The sequence below is a fragment of the Palaemon carinicauda genome, chromosome 36 (genome assembly GCF_036898095.1).
Source record: "Palaemon carinicauda isolate YSFRI2023 chromosome 36, ASM3689809v2, whole genome shotgun sequence".
Lineage (NCBI taxonomy): Eukaryota > Metazoa > Arthropoda > Malacostraca > Decapoda > Palaemonidae > Palaemon > Palaemon carinicauda.
The window spans coordinates 23,591,021-23,611,785 of NC_090760.1; the positions used below are offsets into that span (position 1 = coordinate 23,591,021).

General features: G+C 42.2%; 1 protein-coding gene across 1 annotated transcript in view; it reads left to right on the forward strand.

Moving 5' to 3' along the window:
• The window catches only part of LOC137628399 (zinc finger protein on ecdysone puffs-like), a 282,863-nt gene that overhangs the window by 112,292 nt on the left and 149,806 nt on the right, over nucleotides 1-20,765 (forward strand). Inside the window, exon 6 of the mRNA XM_068359548.1 lies at nucleotides 6,571-6,672. Within this exon, the coding sequence (XP_068215649.1) occupies nucleotides 6,571-6,672 (102 nt within the window). The remainder of the gene's footprint in view (nucleotides 1-6,570; nucleotides 6,673-20,765) is intronic.

Consider the following 20,765-nt stretch of genomic DNA (forward strand, 5'->3'; position numbering starts at 1 on the left):
TCGTTTTGCTGTGGAGAACTAACTTCATGTGTAATTTCTTCTTTGGGTTCAATCTCTTCAGAGAAAGAAACCCTACCATGGCTTCCAGAATGTTGATATGGAATTGTTGAAATACAACTAACCACTGACCTTGTATTTTCTTGGTGAGGGTATGACCCCCCAACCCCATTCCGAGGCATCTGATGTCATTGATGGAGGAGGAAACTGTAGAGGGATGTATGTCAACAACCTCTTGGCAATGGACCATGGCTTGAGCGGGTTTTGTGGCGATGATCTCTTCTAGCATTTGATGACTTTCTTCTCCAGTCTCTGTGGGCATCCTTGAATCTTACTTTTAAGATTGGGTTTTTAACCGCTGCAAATTGTAGGGAACCCAAGAATCTTTCCTGATGACGTCTGGTAATCGACTTCGACTGAATCAGTCATCTGACCAAACTTGCTATTTCTTTCCTCTTGTCCTGAGGCACAGAAAGGATATGTGACTTCAAATCCCAGTGCAAACCTAGCCACTGGAATTTTTGAGCTGGAGATAACCTGGACTGCATGAGGTTGATTTAGAAGCCCAGGCATTGAAGAAATTTCATAACTTTCAGAGCTTCTAGAACTAACCAATCGTCGAGGTATATCATCACTTGAAGACCTTTGTTCCTGAGTTATTGAACAATGGTCTCGACTAGTTTTGTGAAAATCTCTGGAGCTATGCTGAGCCCGAAGGGCATAGCTTTGAATACATAGGCCTTTCTTGCCAGTCTGAAACCAAGGTTGGGGAGAAGTGCCAACATAATGGAAGATGCCAATAAGCTTCGGTAAGACCTATGGAGATGGTGTAGGCCCCCTAGGGTAGTATTGTCCGCATTTGCAAGATAGTTAACATCTGGAGCTTGTCGTTCTGAAAGAATATGTTTAGAGGGGATGAGTCCAGAATAGTTTTGAAGAGTGTTCAAAACTTTGTTTGTCATGCAGAATAGACGTTTTTGAAAGTTCATGGAGTTTGTGCAACGGGTAACTCCCTTCTGGAGGAAATCCTGCTCATATTCTTCCAAGAATGGGTTTGTGGGTTGGAAGAACCTCTTGAACTGTTGTCGCTTCTGTCTCTATTTCCAGCCTAGTCCTTTTGAGACTATGCTGTGTGCCCAAGGATTGAATTTCCATTGATCCTTGGAGTGATAGATTCTTCCTTCTACCGGAAGCTCCTCCTTGTTGTTTTGCAGGACCTGCTCCTTTATGCGACCTGCCTCTTTTTCCTCGGTCCCTAGATTGGCCACCTCTTCCAGACTTTCCCTTTCCACCTGCATTTTTTCCTTGAGCTCCGATAGGGTGAAATGTTGTTGTGGGCCGTTCATAGACTGGGATGAATGCTGGGGACTGTGTAACGTATTGCTGGGAACCATGTACACAGTCTGGGGAATAGTGGCAACTGTGGCAGTCGCAGCAGGAAATATTTTCTTGCCTTCAAAGGGTCTCCTATGTCTCTTGCCTTTAGGTTGGGATCCTTCTCCAGGGGTGAAGTTCCTCTTAGAGGACATACCCCATTTCTGCCTAAGGCTTTTGTCCATGACTTCTTTAACCACCTTTTGGGGAAACAGATCTTTCCCCCAGATGTTGGAGTCCATCAACTTTTTAGGCTCATTCCTAATAATTGCCGCTGCTAGGACGTGCTCTCTGCAGGCTCTCCTGGCTAAAAAAATGCATGCAGATCCCGATGGAACGTAGCCAAATGGGTTTTCGCCAGAACTGGGAAGAGGTCAGAATTTGAGTAGTTCCCAATAAGCATCTCAAGATAAGACTGGCGACAAAGAAGCTGCCAGTCTTTCTTTAGCTTCCATTTCCACTTTTAGTAGGAATTCCAGAATTCTGGGCAGTCTCTCAATAAACTGCTTGCCTCCGATATCCCTATCCAGTTTTACAACTTTGAAGGTGTGTTGGACATCTTCCTAAACATCATAGTCATAAGGGAGGGCAAGCAAAACAGCTATGCTTTCCTCTAGCACTGGCAGAGGTCTAACTTTCACTACTGCCTTTTTAACGGCCTCCAAACTCTATAAATAAAAAGGGAAAACAGTGTCTTTTGGAGTTACAAATTTCACTTGCTTTCTGCTAAAAGCAGAAAGCTGAGTGTTAGTAAACATGGCTGTCTTGGGGTCATTCACCAACAGTGTTTGAGCCTAACCATGGTTCAAGATGATAATTTCCTTGGGAATCTTATCATCCGTAATGGAGGCTTTGTAATTCAGCCTTACATAACAGTAAGGATAATTCTCGATCTAAATCTGAAACTGGTTTAGAACCCATCCCTTTGCCAGTATGAAGGTATCCTTCACTCAGAACCATATGTTCTGTATAACGCCATGGGTTCTTTGCCGTACAGTCTGGAAAACTTGAGACGGGGTGGGGGGGGGAGCTTTGGACTTTGGTGCTTTTAAGGACGCTTGTAGTCTTTTATGCTCCTCATGAATGTTCTCCATAAATTCTTTCATGGATGCCATGAACTCCAAATGTCCTGGGAACAAGGGGGCAGCCGGAGTTAGAAGAGTAGTCGAAGTAGAGGCAGGTGTAGGAGATACAGGGATAGGAGTATGCATAGAAGAAGTACTAGGTAAAGTACTTACCTGCTGACTGTTAAGTGAGTCATCTGAGGCTTCCTTTGTCAACAAGAGCCTTTCTCTTTCTGACGGAACAGATGAGGTTGTCGACATGTTGTTGGCGTCCAAATTCATGTCCTGAAGCGTGTCCTGGACTTAATAATCTGCAAGATCCAGTTGTACCAATGGAAGTTGTACCTCCAGTATCTGATGATCGTACACCGCTGTCACATCAGCCATGGGGAACAGGAGATCCTTCATTTCCAGTGCAGGAAGATAGGGGCCACCTTGTTGAGAGCTCCTCTGAAATCCCCTCACCCAATGTCTGATGGTCTTCTAACCCCATGCTTTCTCATCCTGCAAAACATTAGTAGCTTGAAATCTAGTGTGTTTGAGATCCTTGCATATACTGCAATTAGTAGGTTCCTAGATAGCAAAGGAACCTTTGGAAACATGGCAGTTCACATGTTTCCTGCAGGTCTTATGGCCGCAAGGCAACTTGACCCGCCTGGTGCAGGTTACCGTTGCACATTCCATATCAGCAACCTGTAGAGATAGAAAATTTTCAGTGAGTTATCGTCACATAATTTTTTTTTTTTTGTATCTTTACACAGAAAAAAATTGTAATATTTTTTCAACTTTTGTTGAAAAATTTATACTTACTACTAGCTATGGTTAAGGGTACACTACAATGGAAGCTCATGCCAAACATTTCAGAATTCTATATGAATTCCTATAGGGTGGTAGAATAGGGGAAAGAAAAAGATTCATACAAACAATACTTTTTTTCCAAAAATCGGTCGATCAGACAACCTAAGATGGCGAAATCAGATACCATTCTACCTAAGGCGGCAGCAGCTTACCTAAGGTGGCAGCAGCTGTGCCTAAGGCGGCAGCTATTTTCAGCTAGTTGTTAACATTAGATTTATCAATGAAAGGGATTTCCCCATTTAAATTAATGAGAGCCGTTTAGAATGGCCAGGATACAAAGAATTCACAAATTCAATGGATTTCCTGACAACTAGGAGGTATCCAATCTATCAAAATTAGAGGATAGCGACAGCTAAGGCGTCAAGGGGAATCTCCTCTTCTAATAAAGGGGGGAGAGACCCCTAGCCTACTCACATCTAGAGCTAGTGGCACTCAAGCTGGCAAGGCTGAAAAATATAGCAATGTGGTAACCACTCAAGCCAGGGAGATTCCGACCGAGCAGAGGAGCTGAGGTTCCATGGCGAGAGAGACATAGCATACGAGGAAGAAGCCGATTACCAGAAATAAGATAACTACTAAGGGGGCAAGAGAAAAGATCCATCTTGAGGGTCTAGTCCCATTGCCTATCTAGGAGTAGGCTGACAGAAACTCCCAAGCTGGCCAGTCTAGATATATAATAGCACTTGAGGTGTCCTGTATTGCCAGGAAAAGGCAGACTAGGGAAAGGAACTGTAGTTCTGCAGCCAGGAAGAAAATGCAGCCCAACTAGGAAGGGGAAGGGGCAGCCAGCCCACCTAGAGGCGGCCACTGAGGTGGCAGAGAGAACTAATCCATTTTTAGGATTATTGTCATACCTACCCAAAGCCTGACTAATATAGTCTTACCAAGCTGTCTTGTCTGTGTACATATATAGTGAATGAAGCATCCTCAGATGCCAGGGAAGAACAGACTAGGCAAAGGAACCTGAGTTCCACGGGAAAGGGACTAAGTCAAACAGGGGGGTGGGGGGAGGGGTGAGGAAGGGAGTCTTAGAAAATTGTAAAGTGGCAGGAAAGGAAGGCCTATCTTTAGTATTAGAACAATCCAAAGTCGTTCCAAGGAACCTACAGTAAGCAGGCGGAGAGAATGAATTCTCCCAACTGGCTGCCACTTACCCAGAGACTAAGTGTGATAGCCTAGAAGAAGGGTAATACAGCAGGATAGGAAGGTCTACCTGTTAATATTAGAACAGAATTAGTTTATTTCTAAGGGATCGACAGAGTGTAGACACAGGAACAAGTTCCCTCAACCAGTGTCATCTGTCCAAAAACTAATGCTAAGTAGATGAGAGTGGATTACTGTCAACCTAGGCCGGCTGTGTCCACCTATCTAACACTCCCAGGGAATCCCTTCAAGGCAGCAGTTCCCTGCAATGACCTATTAGTAGATAGGGAGGTGTGTCAGCCTTCATGAGAACTGTATGGTTACATGGCAAGAAGGGGAGGGTGGGATTAGAAAAATTAGTTAACCTAGGCCAAAGACTAGGGGTAAATAGTTAGCTTAGGCCAAAGACTAGGGGTAAATAGTTAGCCTAGGATATAGACCAGGTAAGACAAGCATGTGATAAAACGAATGTCTAACCTAGAAAGATACCTCAATTGTAAAAGTATATATTCAACACACTTCAACAAGGCTAGCTAAGAAATTCATATAAAACACTGATTAATTTGAAAACATGAGCTTCCTGTTTTATGCCATGCAGCGGCCGCGAGACAAAAAACGGATGCATCACGCAAAAAACAAAGGTGGAGATGTAAAATTTTCCACTAAAAAAGGGTAAGGTATTCAACTTAACTAATATAATAGAAGCAAAAGCATCCATAATCCCAAAATTGCACAAAAACTTGAAAAACAAGCAGGAAACTCCCAAAGCAAGGCAATCAAGATGGTGCTTCAAGAAGGAATGTAGAACCAGCGAACATGTTTACAGTAACAAACTGGGATTGGAGTTGTAACAGCTCTCCCATGTATCCAATCCTATCCCATACACTTCAAAACAAGATTAACTCTATTCGGGGAAGGATAGCCGTGGTTGTTTTAAACACGTCCCTGTTACATACACGATATCTTTCGGGATATTCGCTCCAGTGGTGGTTAGAAGACCAAGTCTTTTTTGAGGAACTTTCTAAAAAAATATCAAGATTAAAAGGACACTTCATTTGAAATAAATTGTAAATGGTTTAATATATTCATGCTTGTGGTTGCTTTAGCCCTGCTGGCCTGGCATATATTATATACCTGTCTCTTTTTACCCAGGGGAAGGTAAGACCTACTCCAGCAACTGAAACTGGACAGCCACTAGGGCAGCAATAAATATCTTGAGAGAATCTTCCTCTACGTGTAGGTACTAATCTAGCTCGCCCAGATATGAGATTAGGCAGGATAAAAACTGAATTCCAAGAAAGTGACACTAAACTATGGCACTCTTTACTATCATCTCTCTTGGAGTCCATGACAAGAATCGGGCGGTTCATATTTCCCCAGTTAACAAGACTTGAGACACTTTTTATCATCTGAGGAGTATTTTAAGAAACAATTGGCAAGGGTATGATTTTTCCTTGTCTCAGTGAATTGCTAATGGTCCATGCATTAATGTAAGATTTACCAAAGCAATGCAATTTTAGATACTCTCTTAACAAGATCTTGTTTTGGGCCTTGTTTTTTAATGCGCATAGATAATTTTTAAACAATTACTGGAGTTTTTCTTTAGGCCATGAATTCCTCTGTCAGTTGGGTAAGTACAGTCATTTAGGACATCGGGTAACATTGAGACAGGTGATACTTGCTTCATTTGGAGTGTCAAGGTTAGTATATTATTTGTCTTCATCACTGTAGCCCCACATTTTTGGGATTTAGTGTACTTTTGTTGCAAATTAGCGAGTATGTCCTTTACCCCTTTAGGAGCGTTCATGAGTATCTATCTACAAGGTGCTGATTTTCACATTTTGACTGGTTCTGCCAGGGTCTTGACCTTACTGAATGTAATTCCTGGTTTTTTAAAACTATGGTTTGGATTGCTTTTCTCGATTTCAGTAGTTCTCCTATGGATTGTTCAGTCATTTATTCAATTTATTTTCTCTTCTTTTTCTATTGAAGAAAGATGTGTTATGGTTCAATTATAAGTAATGGGGTTGCAAGAAAAACTGTGTTTAAAAGTTTTTATGACATCAGTTAAATTTTACATTAGGATGGTGGTTAAGATCTAGAATATCATAATCACAGTTATAAATCATTGCAGGCATTCTTCAATCACAAACAAGGGAAACAGCATCAAAGTCTTCTCAAGTTATATAGAGCAAGGAGTGCTTCAGTACTTGAACTATTGAGAGCAGAGTCAAAGGTAAGTCTCATCTTCCTGTGGTATATTGTACACTGATTAATTTGTGGGGTCTGGTTTTTAAACTGATAGTTACGGACATTTTAAAAAATCTCATTTATAAAGTATTATGTAATTGAACTGAAGGACCTGTTCTTAAAGCATAGGGTGAAGGTTAAAGAATTTTAAAAGCTTGGTGGGAAGAGGCCAAAGGAAATTGGGGCAAAATAAACATCAGAAAGCAATCAAGCCACGAGTTAAGGGATGATGTACTTTTTTACCATCTAAAGCAGGCAGGGGTAAGCTATTGTCAACAGGGAACAACATCATACCATTTCTGACTAAACACATGCCATATGATAATTCAAATGGTATTTTAATGCGAGGAATATTACCTGTTATGTCATATCAAACTTTTCATATTCCAGTTATTTTTCATTTTTCTGAAGATGAAAGTTTAGATTGCAATCTCATCTCTTCATTATAGTATAAATATATTTAGGCGATATCCATTTGAGACGTTGTTGAGTGAAGACGTATTTCGGGGTGCTCTGTTGAATTCTCATCCTGAGCTATGTTTTAGGTTATATTTCTCGTTTGCGAAATCTTCGAAAAATTTTAGTTAATCTCATGGAGAGACTAAAGTGATAAGTAAAAGTGCATCATGGCTGGTTGCTCCCTGTGGGGATCTGCAAGGGGAGACTTAGCAAGGTGGATAGGATGTGACTGTAAAATGTTATACCAAAGGAAGTGTGTGTTTATAGAGGCAAACATCAGTGATGAAAACTTGAAATACTTGTAATGGATTTGTCCATACTGCTTAGATAAAGCCAGAATAGCCAAGGCAATTATATTGAGAATGGAGGAGGAATTGAAAATTAAAGACCTTGATATATATGAACGTGAAGAGAAAATCGCTAAATTGGAAAACCAAATTGCGAACGCAGCAAATTCCACCCAGACCACTGACCACTGATCTTACTGAGGAAGTTGAAAATCTAGCGATGAATACAGGATCAATTACATTAATACTTCAAACCCTGATGGACCAAAAACCAGAGAAAATGACACAAGCTGACGAAGTTAAAGAAAAAAATCTACTGGTAATTAAATCGATTAAAACATCAACTAAAATCACCGTTAAAGAAAAATGATGTTGAACATGCACTTAAAAACATTCCATTTCTTAGTACGAAGTCAACTTTAAATAGAAATGATTTTTAAACTTTGCTGATGAAAAAATCAAAGAGGAAGCAGCAAACAAAATTCAGACCATGGTGTCTGACACAGAGATGAGGAAAATTGGAAAAGTAGAACCTAAAATAATGATATACAATGTATACAATTATAAAAATGAAGTAGTAAATGCTCTGATTCAAAGGAATCGTTGACTGGACCATATCCAAAACATAGAAGGGAAGATAAGTCTGGTATTCAAGAAAAGTGCTGCAGGTGGGACTATCCACTACTTGTTGAAATGTGATCCTGAAGTTCAGAAGGCTATTATGATAATGGTGACAAAGTTGTGTTGCGATGGGGTACTTATATTATACGTGATAGGGACCATGTGATCACCTGCTAACACTGTCAGAGGTATGGACATTGTGAAAAAGTTTGCAAGTTTAAGACTGATGATGAAGTCTGCAGGAAATGTTCAGAAAAACATTCCACCAAAGAATGTAATTTGCAACAGGTTAAACGTATAAACTGCATTAAGTTAAACAAACAAAATGACCACACAGCCAATTCTAGAAATTGCAAAGCTTATGATTTGGAAGTGAAAAGACTAGCAGAAAATACTGCCCATGGAAGCAAAGGATGTCATAAACTGGGGGTATGTAAATATACAATTTGTTAGTAATAAAACTATTCAAATTCGAAAATTGATAAACGAGAAATATCTGGACATACTGTACTAGCATTATCTGAGACATGGCTAAATAACTTTGACAAGGCTAAAATTGCTCAAATGACCACCCACACACATCATTTTTTTTCATATTCCGAGAGAGGGCAGGTCTGGTAGGGGTGGTCAGGCTCTTCATCCATAAGGGTTACTCAAATCTCAAGATGTTATAAAGAACTAGCATAACAAGCTTTGAATATATAGAAATAAACATTATGCACCAAAACAAAAATATATCCATTGTAACAGTTTACAAACCTCTGAGAACAAATGCCAGTATCTTTGAAGAATGCAGTATACTCATTGAGATGATCATCATGGTGAAAAATGAATTAGTTATTTGTGGTGACTTCAATCTTTGTAGACATCAATCAAACTTCTCTCCTTGTGTATTTATTGAAAAAGTTACAAAGAAAATAATGATAACCAACGTTTGTTGGGCTCTATGTGTGTTGACTGCCTTATGACCATAATAGGTGAGCAAAAGTGAATATGATATATACAATGTGTCAACTGATAGAACAGACTATAACTGTTAAAGACTGATTTCGTCGGTTTGATGAAGAGACCTAAGAGAAAAAGAGGGAAAGAAGATGTAAATAAAGAAAGTGAAATCAGTTAAAAACAGAAAGTACATGGGTAGAATACAAGGGTATAATGTTCCAATATGACTACCTACTAAAAAGGAAAAAACGGATACCCACAAAAAAAGAAAGAGCCACAAAGCAGTAACAGACATAAGTAAGTTATATCGTCTTCTAAATGGTATCATGGGAAATGTAAATGAAAAAAGGCTACCAGATGGGAACACTGACCAGGAACTAGCAAATAATTTTATGGTATTCTTGAGAAATAAAATAGAAAATATAACTAGGCCATTTACAAATACTCAACCTCAGGTTAGTGTTGCATCAGATAACACATAAAATTAACGAGATTCAATAATATAACACAAGACGATGTCACCAGGATTATCAAGAGAGCAAAGAAAACAAACTGCGATTGATCCAATGCCAATATGTGAAGTAACTGGTGAAAGAAAATTTTCTTGTCTAGCTGATATTATTACGAGAATAGCAAATCCAAGCATCGAAGAGTGTAAGTTTCCCAAATCAGAGAAAGTTGCTATAGCTACACTTATTCTGAAAAGTGCTCTAGATTATCAGGAATTAAGCTCTTATAGACTTATTTTGAATCTATCCTTTATTTCAAAAGTGCTAGAATACGTAATTCTTGAATAACTTATTAGTCACTTAGAAGATATAGAAGCTTTGCCAGACAGCCAGTCTGCTTATAGAAAATTGCACTCAATGGAGATGCCTATCTGTTCTGTTGTAAATGATATGTTCGAAATGATGGATGAAAACAAATGTGATATTTCAATATTGCTCGATATTAGTGCTGCTTTTGGTATAATTTTGCAAGAACTGCTACTAAATGGTCTACAGTCCATTGATTGCCATTAAAGATCAAGCTTTTTAATACCTAAAAGACTACTTGGCTGACAGAAACTACTGTCTGCAAATTGGAAACTCTTATTCATCTTATGAACCACTAAACAGAGGGCCACCTCAGGGGAGTCTGTCAAAAATACTGCAAAGGCATGGAGTGAAGTTCAATATTTTTGCATCTCATAAAAGATATTGACGATACTACTGACACTCTAAACCGAATTCCTGCCATTGTTAGGGAATGGATGACAAACAACTAAAATTGAATTAAAATAAACCTGCGTTTATGGTGGTAGGGAAGAAAAAAAGCTCAAGAAACTTGGGTGATATTCAAGTATACATTAATAACAACTCTGTCCTAATATCCAGTAAAGGTTGTGATCTAGGCGTATCTCCTGACTGTAATTTGTCTTTCAGTGCCCAAATGAATAATGTAGTAAAAACTGCTGGCTATCATCTTAGAAACTGCTTTTTGTAAAGAAGTACGTAGATGAACATTCTTTAAAGAAACTTGTGATAAACTGTGTTATTACCAGGATTGACTAATGTAACTCCATCTACTATAATTTACCAAAAGGGCAACTTAAGAAATTACAAAACGTAATAAACAGAGGAGCAGGACTGCTGAAAGGTATCCCAACCCGAGAAAGGATCACTCATACACTAATCGATTTACACTGGCTTCCTATTAAAGCAAGAATTGTGTTTAAATATGTACAGTAACCCATCAAGTTGTCAAAACGAACGTCCAGAATATCTAAGAGAATTGCTACATATTGTGCAGCCAACAAATCGTGTTGACATGAGAATAGTTACTGATGGTTTCAAATGATTTTAACCTAGATAAATGTCTACAGTAGGCTCTAGAGCCTTTAAATATGCGGCCCGTAGACTATACAATAGTCTCCCACTAGACATCTGAAAGACTGAAGATATTAAGGCTTTCAAGAGGAAACTGAAGACTTTCGTGTTCTCTAAGTGCTTCAATAGTGTGGAATTGACAATAAACGAGCAATATGCGGTGTGAAATGCTGAATATTGAGATGCATATGATAAAATGACTGTAAAGGTTCTGTAGAGAGTAGGATTCCCCTGTTTTATAAGCTCAGAAAAGCAGCCCATAAAGTAAAGCAAAGTAAAGTAAGGTTCAGTGTTATATACTGTACTGTCATTAAAGATAAACAGAAGCAGGAACATTCACTGATATGTGATCAATCCTATGTTTTCAAGATACATGTATCAATGAGATTTTTGTATATTTATGTTATTGATACTATTCTCAATATCTCGAGAGATTTGGGACGTTACTTCTTTCAAGTTAAATTGCAAATGATCATCCGCAAGTCTTGACTTGGTTTAGATTTGATATGTTTGATATTGAAAATAACTGTTTGCATACATAAGTCCTACCAAATATTGAAGTAAAATTTCTAGCTATTTCCATAATGTTGGGATAATCTTCCTTGGGCAGAGACTTTTAAAACTTAAGTAATGTTGAATCTTTGAATTTTAGTTAAAGATTATCAGTTCCTTATATTTCCAGCAATACCCCCATAAGAATTTCAGGAAGAGTTAACAGTTTCTTGGAAAGAGATGAAACAATATTAAAATAAGTTTTGGCCGTTGAAGTTTAGAAATCTGTCACCAAATTTCTTGTTAAGTGACCAAAGATCATTGGCAAATGAAGAGATATCCGAGTGTTCTTGTTGTGCCTAGTGGGAAAGTGGAAACTGTTTCCAATTCTTATTTGTGTCTCCCACAACTTAAGTTTGCTTTGGAACACTTTTGCACGGTTATACAAACCATGGGAACGTTGACCTCGACTCTGTAATTTCAAATCTAGTTCATTTAAATGTAATGTAAGATCAAAAGGGAAAGGTAAATCACAAAATCTTCTTCTTCTTTGAGATCATAGAATTGCTTCAACATTGTGCCTTTACTTTTATCCCTCTCAATGGACAATGACGCAATATTCTGCATTGAACACTTATAAAAATCTTGAAGTGATGATAATTAAGGGTTTTTATCTTCATGAAGTTGACATATGACACAAGAATTGTCAAGACATTTGTAAGCTTGATAGATTTGGTACTGGAATTTTGTCTTTGGATTATGCAGTGAAATGCAATTACACTTTACTTTTTCATTTGCCATGAAATTTATGCCTTAATTTTCGAAATTGTTCCAGCGTTATTTCTATTTATAGCAAGCATATCATCTTCTGCCATACTATACAGGTTATTTCTTGAAAGGTTATATTCACACATTAAGCTTTTTACTTGTGGAAAAATATCCTCAGTTGTCATGGTGAGTTGAACAATGGCTAAGGAAAAAGTTTTGAATTTTAAACTTTAATTCACTAAGTTGATTCATTGTCAATTCCCAGTTCTTTGATATATCTGGTTACAGTTTTACAAAACAAACTTGTATAATCACAGTCCTTTTTATCTAGACAGAATTTCAGCAACGGCTTGTAGAAATTCCCATTAATATAGTGCCTTGAATATTAAGCAACTCTTGCCAAAACTATGTAGGTAGCTTGGACAAGATATAGATATATTCGAAGTATGTTACCTGACGAAAATTTTTAATTTTTCTCTTATATTTTTGGAGAGCTAAATATTCACATTTTTTCAATATTAATCTTACCCGATGATCATGTAGCTGTCAACTCCGTTGCCCGACAGAAATCTACGGACGGGATACGCCACCGATCGCTATACAGGAGGGGGTGTACTCACCAGCGCCATCTGTGGTCAGGTACTCCAGTACTTCTTGTCAACACCACCTCAATTTTTCCTCTGTCGTGCCGCCGGCAAGACCTACATGGATACGCTGTTGATTTTGGAGTCTTTGTTCACGGTTTTGGTGAAGTATTTGCTCTAAAATTTAGCCTTCGCTGTACAAGCTTTTCCCTTAGCTTAGATAGCTTTTGGAATTAATTTGAATTATTGGTTAACGATCTTTGCTTTACTTTGGAATTCCCCCTTGACTGTTCTCTAAATTCAAGATGTCCGACCACTCTCAAGCTCCTAAATTTAGGCGATGTAGTGTTAGGACTTGTAATAGGCGTCTTCCGAAGGCCTCTGTTGATCCTCACACCGTTTGTTCCGATTGTAGGGGAAAATCCTGTCAATTGGAAGATCGATGTGGGGAATGTGCTGGGCTTTCGGAATTCGAATTTAATGAATTCCTCAAATATACAACTAGGTTAGAGAGGGAGAGAGTTAGGAGGAGTTCTTCTCGCTCTTTGGTTTATTCCTCTCCCCATGCCCCTCAACCTTTTCCTTCCCCTGTGGTGGTGACCCCCGAACCTGCTACGAGTGCTCAGCCTGATATGACGGATATGTTGCGTGCCATTCAGGCTCTTGGTGATAAGGTGGAGTCGTTAGTTAGTGACCACAATCTTCTCTTGGCAGATGTCAAGGAACTTAAAGTGAAGAGTGCAGTGGGAAGTGTTAGTGCCAGTGCTGTGCCTAGTGTCAGTGTCAGTGTTGCGCATGAGGATACTTCTGTGCGTGCCAGTCGTCCTCCCAGTCTGGGACCTCTTGCAAGCTCCCAAGCCCAGGGGAGAAGCAACGTCGAAGGGCAAAAGGGTTCGGCAGGCCTTGATCGGCGCACAGTTGTATCCTCAGTGGTTGTGGGCGTATCTGATAGAGATCGTCACTTCCACTCCCAGACGAATGAGCCCTTAAATTCCTCGTCTGCGGAAGAGGTTTCCAGGAGGAAACGGTGGACCCAGGTCTCACGACCTCTCAAACGTAAGGTCCCTTCCGAGCTAGTCCAACGGCCCAGGTGTAGCCACTGGGCCAGTTCGGACTCGCCGCAGTCATCTGATGACTGCACACCTCCTAAGAGAGGTAGAGTGGTGCCTCAACAGGCCTCTGCTCCAACTTCTGTGGACCCCAAGTGGTCTATGCTGCAGACTATGCAGTCTCAGCTTGCGGCTTTGATGCAGGAGTATCAGGCAGAGAAGGTTAACACCCCTCCTCCTGCGAGCGCTCCTCCACCTCTGCGCAGTCCTCCCTGCCAGACGCATGTTCTTGCGGCTCCTCCTGCTTCCATGCGTGAGCTGCCGCATCGGGAGTTGCCAGGTTCCAGCACTATGCGGCAACCTCCTCTACCCATGAGGCAGGAGCCTCATGCTATGCGGCAACCTCCTCAACCCTTGAGGCAGCAGCCTCATGCTATGCGGCAACCTCCTCAACCCTTGAGGCAGGAGCCTCATACTGCGCAGCAACCTCCTCAACCCTTGAGGCAGGAGCCTCATGCTATGAGGCATCCTCCTCAACCCATGCAACACGAGCCTCTTACCATGCAGCAGCCGCATTCTATGCAGCATGAGCCTCATCCCATGCAGCATGAGCCGCATACCATGCAGCATGAGCCTCATGCCTTCCAGCATTCGCTTCTGACCACTTCGCTTGCTCCTCAGACCACCGCAGAACCTCCCTCACTCCAGCCCTCTGCCTTTGTCATTGCCAGCCCTCAGTCTATTCAGCAGAGGCATGATGATGGATCCGCAAGTACGCATGCACCCGTTCTGCAGGATTCAGCCATTCAGCCTGCCGCTCTGCCTTTACCTCTCGCTACTCAACTCTCAGGCGATGAGGTTTCTGGGGATGAAGCTGCTCATCTGGATGATCCTGCATCTGATGTGGAAGGACACAAGTCTTCGCCGCCTTCCTTAGACTTTCGCAAGGTCCTGGCTCTGTTCAGAGAGTTGTACCCTGAACACTTCGTGTCTGCAACCCCTCGTTCTCCTCCCTCCGAGTTTTCTCTAGGCATGCAGTCTACTACGCCTGCCTACACCAAGCTTGTCCTCGCCAGATCATCAAGGAGAGCTTTGAGGGTTTTAGGGGATTGGTTGCAGTCCAAGCAGCAACTGGGAAGGACCTCTTTTGTGTTTCCTCCTCCTAAGCTGGCTTCTAAGTCGGGCGTCTGGTATGCCACGAGAGAGGAACCTGGCTTGGGGGTTCCTGCCTCTGCCCAGGCCGACTTCTCAAGTTTGGTTGACTCTCCCCGCAGGTCGGCTATGAGACGCTCGAAGGTCTGCTGGTCCTTTTCTGATCTGGACCACTTGATGAAGGGAGTCTTTCGCGCCTTCGAAATTTTTAACTTCCTCGATTGGTGCCTGGGGGCCTTAAGCAGGAAGACTGCTCCTTCTGACAAAGACTCGGCCATGCTGATCATGTCCAGTATGGACAAAGCAATTCGCGATGGTTCTGGCGAACTTGCGTCTATTTTTGTCTCAGGAGTCCTCAAGAAAAGGGAACATCTATGCTCCTACTTATCGACTGGTATCACCCCTTGCCAGAGGTCAGAGTTGCTTATTGCTCCTCTCTCCAAGTGCCTGTTTCCGGAGGAGTTAATCAAGGGGATGGCTGCGGCTCTTATCCAGAAAGATACGCATGACCTCATGGCTTCTTCAGCACGTAAGGCTAAAACCTTACCTTCTGTGCCGGGATCTTACTGCACTCCTGTGGCTGATACACCTGCTACCAGATTCATTCCGCCCTTTCGTGGCAGAGCCTCCAGTAGAGGAAGTACCCGTGCAGACAGTCACCGGGGCAAGTCTAAGAAAGGTGCCAAGTCCACGAAAAGCAAGCTTTGACTTCCTTCCTCTCCAGACAGCTGTAGGAGCCAGACTCAAGACCTTCTGGCAAGCCTGGGAGAGCAGAGGTGCAGACGCTCAGTCTGTCAAGTGGCTAAGGGAGGGATACAGAATTCCGTTCTGCCGCAATCCCCCTCTGACCACATCTCCCATCAACCTCTCTCCCAACTACAAGGAGAAGGACAAGAGGCTAGCGTTACAACAAGAGGTGTCGCTCCTGCTACAGAAGGAGGCAGTGGTAATAGTTCGGGACCATCAATCCCCGGGCTTTTACAACCGTCTCTTCCTGGTGGCCAAGAAGACAGGAGGTTGGAGACCGGTGCTGGACGTCAGTGCGCTCAATGCTTATGTCACCAAGCAGACGTTCACAATGGAGACGACGAAGTCGGTCCTAGCAGCGGTCAGGCAGGAGGACTGGATGGTCTCGTTAGATCTGAAAGACGCCTACTTTCACGTTCCCATCCTTCCAGACTCCCAACCTTTTCTGAGATTCGTCTTTGGAGAGGTTGTGTACCAGTTCCAAGCCCTGTGCTTTGGCCTGAGCACGGCACCTCTTGTGTTTACGCGACTGATGAGGAATATTACGAAATTCCTTCACTTGGCAGACATCAGAGCCTCCCTTTATTTAGACGACTGGCTTTTAAGAGCTCCCACAAGTCGTCGCTGTCTGGAGAGTCTCAGATGGACTATGGATTTGACCAAGGAACTGGGCCTCTTGGTCAATTTAGAGAAGTCCCAGCTCGTTCCTTCCCAGACCATCGTTTACCTGGGTATGGAGATTCAGAGTCGAGCTTTTCGGGCTTTTCCGTCGGCCCCAAGAATCAACCAAGCCCTGGAGTGCATCCTGAGCATGCTGAGGAGGAACCGATGCTCGGTGAGGCAGTGGATGAGTCTAACAGGGACTCTTTCATCGCTAGCCCTGTTCATCGAGTTAGGGAGACTTCACCTCCGCCCCCTTCAGTACCATCTGGCAGCTCACTGGAACAAGGATATGACGCTCGAGACGGTCTCAATTCCTGTTTCCAAAGAGATGAGGGCTACTCTAACGTGGTGGAAGAACAGCATTCTTCTCAAGGAGGGTCTCTCGTTAGCTGTTCAGACCCCCGACCATCATCTCTTCTCGGACGCATCAGACTCGGGCTGGGGCGCGACATTGGACGGACAGGAATGCTCGGGGACATGGAATCAGGAACAGGAAACGCTTCATATCAATTGCAAGGAGTTGTTGGCGGTTCATCTGGCCTTAATGAACTTCAAGTCCCTCCAGCTATACAAGGTGGTGGAGGTGAACTCCGACAACACCACAGCCTTGGCGTACATCTCCAAGCAGGGAGGGACTCATTCGAGGAAGCTGTTCGAGATCGCAAGGGACCTCCTCATTTGGTCAAAAAGTCGAAAGCTCACGCTGGTAACGAGGTTCATTCAGGGCGATATGAATGTTACGGCAGATCGCCTCAGCCGGAAGGGTCAAGTCATCCCCACAGAGTGGACCCTTCACAAGAACGTTTGCAACAGACTTTGGGCCCTGTGGGGTCAGCCAACTATAGATCTGTTCGCTACCTCGATGACCAAGAGGCTCCCATTGTACTGTTCCCCGATTCCAGACCCGGCAGCAGTTCACGTGGATGCCTTTCTGCTGGATTGGTCCCACCTCGACCTGTATGCATTCCCGCCGTTCAAGATCATCAACAGGGTTCTTCAGAAGTTCGTCTCTCACAAAGGGACACGGCTGACGTTGGTTGCTCCCCTCTGGCCCGCAAGAGAATGGTTCACAGAGGTACTGCAATGGCTGGTCGACGTTCCCAGGACTCTCCCTCTAAGAGTGGACCTTCTGCGTCAACCTCACGTAAAGAAGGTACACCCAAGCCTCCACGCTCTTCGTCTGACTGCCTTCAGACTATCGAAAGACTCTCAAGAGCTAGAGGCTTTTCGAAGGAGGCAGCCAGAGCGATTGCCAGAGCAAGGAGGATATCCACTCGCAGAGTCTATCAATCTAAGTGGGAAGTCTTCCGAAGCTGGTGCAGGGCCAATGCAGTTTCCTCTACCAGTACCACTGTAACCCAAATTGCTGACTTCCTGTTACAGTACATCTAAGGAATGTTAGATCTCTATCAGCTCCTACGATCAAGGGGTACAGAAGTATGTTGGCAGCGGTTTTCCGCCACAGAGGCTTGGATCTTTCCACCAACAAAGATCTGCAGGACATCCTTAGGTCTTTTGAGACCTCTAAGGAACGTCGGTTGTCCACTCCAGGCTGGAATCTAGACGTGGTCCTAAGGTTCCTTATGTCATCAAGATTTGAACCTCTCCAGTCAGCCTCTTTCAAGGACCTCACTCTAAAAACTCTTTTCCTCGTTTGCCTTGCAACAGCCAAAAGAGTAAGTGAGATTCACGCCTTCAGCAGGAACATAGGTTTCACATCTGAAACGGCTACATGTTCCTTGCAGCTCGGTTTTTTGGCCAAAAACGAGCTTCCTTCACGTCCTTGGCCTAAATCGTTTGAAATACCTAGCCTATCCAACATGGTGGGTAACGAGCGGGAGAGAGTACTTTGCCCTGTCAGAGCTCTTAGGTACTATCTTAAAAGGTCAAAACCCTTGCGAGGACAATCGGAGGCCTTATGGTGTGCTATTAAGAAACCTTCACTACCTATGTCTAAGAACGCAGTTTCTTACTACATAAGGCTTCTGATTAGAGAAGCTCATTCTCATATGAAGGAAGAAGACCTTGCTTTGCTGAAGGTAAGGACACATGAAGTGAGAGCTGTGGCTACTTCAGTGGCCTTCAAACAGAACCGTTCTCTGCAGAGTGTTATGGATGCAACCTATTGGAGGAGCAAGTCAGTGTTTGCATCATTCTATCTCAAAGATGTCCAGTCTCTTTACGAGAACTGCTACACCCTGGGACCATTCGTAGCAGCGAGTGCAGTAGTAGGTGAGGGCTCAGCCACTACATTCCCATAATCCCATAACCTTTTTAACCTTTCTCTTGAATACTTTTATTGTTGTTTTGGGTTGTACGGTCGGCTAAGAAGCCTTCCGCATCCTAGTTGATTTGGCGGGTGGTCAATTCTTTCTTGAGAAGCGCCTAGGTTAGAGGTTGTGATGAGGTCCTTTAGTATGGGTTGCAGCCCTTTATACTTCAGCACCTAAGAGTCGTTCAGCATCCTAAGAGGACCGCTGCGCTCAGTAAGGAAGACGTACTTATTAAAGGCAGAGTAATGGTTCAAGTCGACTTCCTTACCAGGTACTTATCTATTTTATTTGTTATTTTGAATAACTAATAAAAATGAAATACGGGATACTTAGCTTCTTGATTAACATGTATACTGGTTTTCACCCACCTCCCTGGGTGTGAATCAGCTACATGATCATCGGGTAAGATTAATATTGAAAAATGTTATTTTCATTAGTAAAATAAATTTTTGAATATACTTACCCGATGATCATGATTTAATTGACCCACCCTTCCTCCCCATAGAGAACCAGTGGACCGAGGAAAAAATTGAGGTGGTGTTGACAAGAAGTACTGGAGTACCTGACCACAGATGGCGCTGGTGAGTACACCCCCTCCTGTATAGCGATCGCTGGCGTATCCCGTCCGTAGATTTCTGTCGGGCAACGGAGTTGACAGCTACATGATCATCGGGTAAGTATATTCAAAAATTTATTTTACTAATGAAAATAACATTTTAGCACACGAATGAAGTCATATATCTTGCTCCCTCTCCAGAGCTGATCACAATATGAATGACAAGACTTTAGTTTTGCATCATTTGATATAAAACTGAAAAACAGGAAAAAATAAGGTTGTTTAAAATAAAAACTCTCGGATCATCTGATGAGATACTGAACAAATCCCCTTCATTCCATTAACACGGAACAATGGTGAACACTTGGTGGTCTTTGTAATTCCTTTCAGGCTTTGGTGGATTTATAGTCCAACTGTGTTCTCTAGGGCCTATCACGGCCCTCCCCTTTGATGAAGGGATTATCTAAATGGAAGACAGCCTGTGAATAGTGGTTTTCACACGCCCTTGTTGTATACACGACACCCACAAGGTGATCGCTCGAGGGTAGTAACCTCTGCATTCCATGCTTTTATCTTTCTCTAGTATATTTGGAAGATTTATATTAGAAAAGTGTAAAGGACCCTTTTCACCGGGCGTCACAGGCCTTTTCCCAGAAATAGATTTTTCCTTTGTCAAAATCCCTTAATAAGTATTGGAATTTTTTAGTTTAATATAGATTATTTATAGTTATTTTGATGTTCAGTTACTACCTATAAATGATCCGCAGCCCGCACTATGATGCATTCCCATTGGCTGTAGGTTGCTGATATCTGATCTATAATGTGTTGTACGTCAGCATGTGGATGTCTTAAATCAAGATACAGCCTAATGTTGCCACTAGTTTTTTTCATTTTACTTTTTGCAAGTTGTCATCCAGCAGGTTATTAGTTGTTCTTAGACCCTATATTGTCTGGTGGGCATTTTCTCTGCTTTGTCGCTCTGCATTTGGAAGAATAGATGAAGATATTAGAAGAGCAAAGGAGGTATCCTTGGCTGGGATTTCAATTACAGTAGGATGTTTCTAGCACAAGTGGAGCACCTTGGTCTCATTTATATTTAAGAAATAACTCTCATCACATTCCACCCTCCTTAAGGTTTACAGGTAACAAACGAGTTGATTTATCAACATTGTTAATGTCTAAATTATTGCACTAAAATCGTGAGAACTGCTTAGGTGGTCATATTGGAAGTTTACATCATCTCTATTAGCTAGGATTTTCTCTGTCTTTGGAGTAACATTGTTTGTCGAGGTATTCATCCCAACATCAGCAAACTCTAGCTCGTTGAAGAGTTTACTGTCAGCTTCTATAGTAGTCCTTGCTGCCACATGATGGAAAGAGTCATTTCTTGTTCGTCGATGAGATGAATGTGCACATATTCAGGATTAGCAAAGCATCCATAACTCCGTACTCTAGATACTCGTGAATCGTGCATTCTCTTGTGGACAAGTGTCCTGAAGAGAATTTTGCCAGGTCTAATCAACCAGGTACTTATGGTTCACCTATTGGTGGAATTTCTCTGCTATCTAGACATTTGAGTAGCATGAAGGGTGTCAGGGAGAACAGCCTCCTATTG